The 1,622-nt window shown below is 34.0% G+C and overlaps 1 protein-coding gene across 4 annotated transcripts in view; it reads left to right on the top strand.

Moving 5' to 3' along the window:
- The window catches only part of LOC109235394 (protein TWIN LOV 1), a 5,374-nt gene continuing 4,021 nt past the window's right edge, over nucleotides 270-1,622 (top strand). The window contains exons 1-2 of one of the 4 annotated variants that reach the window (XM_019401484.1): nucleotides 270-508; nucleotides 665-1,365. In XM_019401484.1, the coding sequence (XP_019257029.1) occupies nucleotides 786-1,365 (580 nt within the window). In that variant the 5' untranslated portion in view covers nucleotides 270-508; nucleotides 665-785. The remainder of the gene's footprint in view (nucleotides 509-664; nucleotides 1,366-1,622) is intronic. The other 3 variants (XM_019401485.1, XM_019401483.1, XM_019401482.1) reach the window with 3 other exon arrangements.

Here is a 1,622-nt window from a genome sequence, read left to right as displayed (position 1 = left end):
AAAATTCAGGACACTTAATCTTGAATTTCAAATTAGTAGCTTGAAAAATTTAGGACATTAAATCCTGAATTTTAAATTAACAGTTCAAAAATTTAAGATACTTAGTCATAAAGTTTGGACGAACTGATTAATCTTTGAATATATTGTAAATTATGAATATTTTTTAAATAAACTTAAAAGTAGCTATCGGTGCACTTGCCCCAAATAAAAATAAAATAATTAGAGATAAGTCTTCACATTTCTAAACCACAATTGAAAATACAAAATAGTAACCATATACTCTAAAAATCTGCTATATGAATGACTAGTGACTAGTTCAAGACTTGTTCTATCTCTCTCTCTCTTTCCAATCATATAGTATTCAATTTCTTCATAATACAATAATTTAAGTCACCAAAACCGATTGATGGGCATATCTCAATTCTTCTTGTTCATTCAATACCTTGATATTTTCCTACTAAATTGATTTGGCTCCATAATCTGCTTCTCAAATAGCCTTCACTCTAATGTAAGTTCTTTAATCTTGTGACACAAAATATTCTTTTGTTGTACTTTCTTAAATACATATTCTTATAATATTATGTGTGGTTTATTGAATTCTATGTGCTTTTTCTATGGTATTCTTGTTTATTGATGACTTTTTTTGTTCTTCTTGTTGTTGAAGCTGAAGTTAACAATTGCAAGGGCATAGTATTATAAGCTGAAAGTTGTTGCCACATGGGATTGGGGTTAATAACCTTTGGTGATAAAGTTACAGTCTTTGAGCCAAAACAAGTAGAATCAGTATGGAATCACAACTGGGTTTAATTGAACAATCATTTAATGTTAGATATTCAGATGGGGTTAAAGAAGCACTTGATGAATTGCCTGATAGTTTTACAATTACTGATCCCTCTATTTGTGGTCACCCTATTGTTTATGCTTCAAGGGGTTTCTTGAAAATGTTTGGTTATAACAAGAATGAGGTGATTGGGAGGAATGGAAGGGTATTTCAGGGTCCTAAGACTAATCGAAGAGCGGTTATGGAGATTAGAGAGGCGATTCGAGAGGAGAGGGCTATAGAAATCAGTTTGTTGAATTATAGGAAGGATGGGACACCCTTTTGGATGTTGTTTCATATGTGTCCTGTTTATAGTGAAAAAGATGGGAGGGTGGTTCATTTCTTGGGAGTTCAAGTGCCTATTTTGAGGAGGAGAAAGTCGTCGGGAGGTGGAATTGGGAAGAATGGAGTATGCAATGATGGAGGTGGTAATAATTGCCGGGAGTCTGCCTTTAGATGTTGTAGGAGGGAAGTTTGCTCGAATTTGGTTATGGAAATGGATAGAGCATTATCGCTTGATTCGGTTTCAGGGTTGGATTGTACAGGTATGTGTATAATCATTATGCTTCAATTCTCAATTCTCCATTGACATTGTAGTGGATTCACTGTTTAATCTTCACAGTTGCTATACGATTGTGGAATTTGTTGCACTAATCTCCAATCATCTGAGTATTGTAGGATTTATCTTATGGTCTTAGTTTTTTATTTTATTTTAAATGTTTTCCCTAATGCCCTCGTTCCACTCAATATTCCAAGTTGGAAAAAGCAAGCAAGAAGGGGAAGAGAAAAAGGGGGGGGGGTG

This window comes from Nicotiana attenuata, chromosome 12 (genome assembly GCF_001879085.1).
Source record: "Nicotiana attenuata strain UT chromosome 12, NIATTr2, whole genome shotgun sequence".
NCBI lineage: Eukaryota > Viridiplantae > Streptophyta > Magnoliopsida > Solanales > Solanaceae > Nicotiana > Nicotiana attenuata.
Note: the sequence above shows the minus strand (reverse complement) of the source record. Positions and strands in the feature narration are given on the sequence as shown.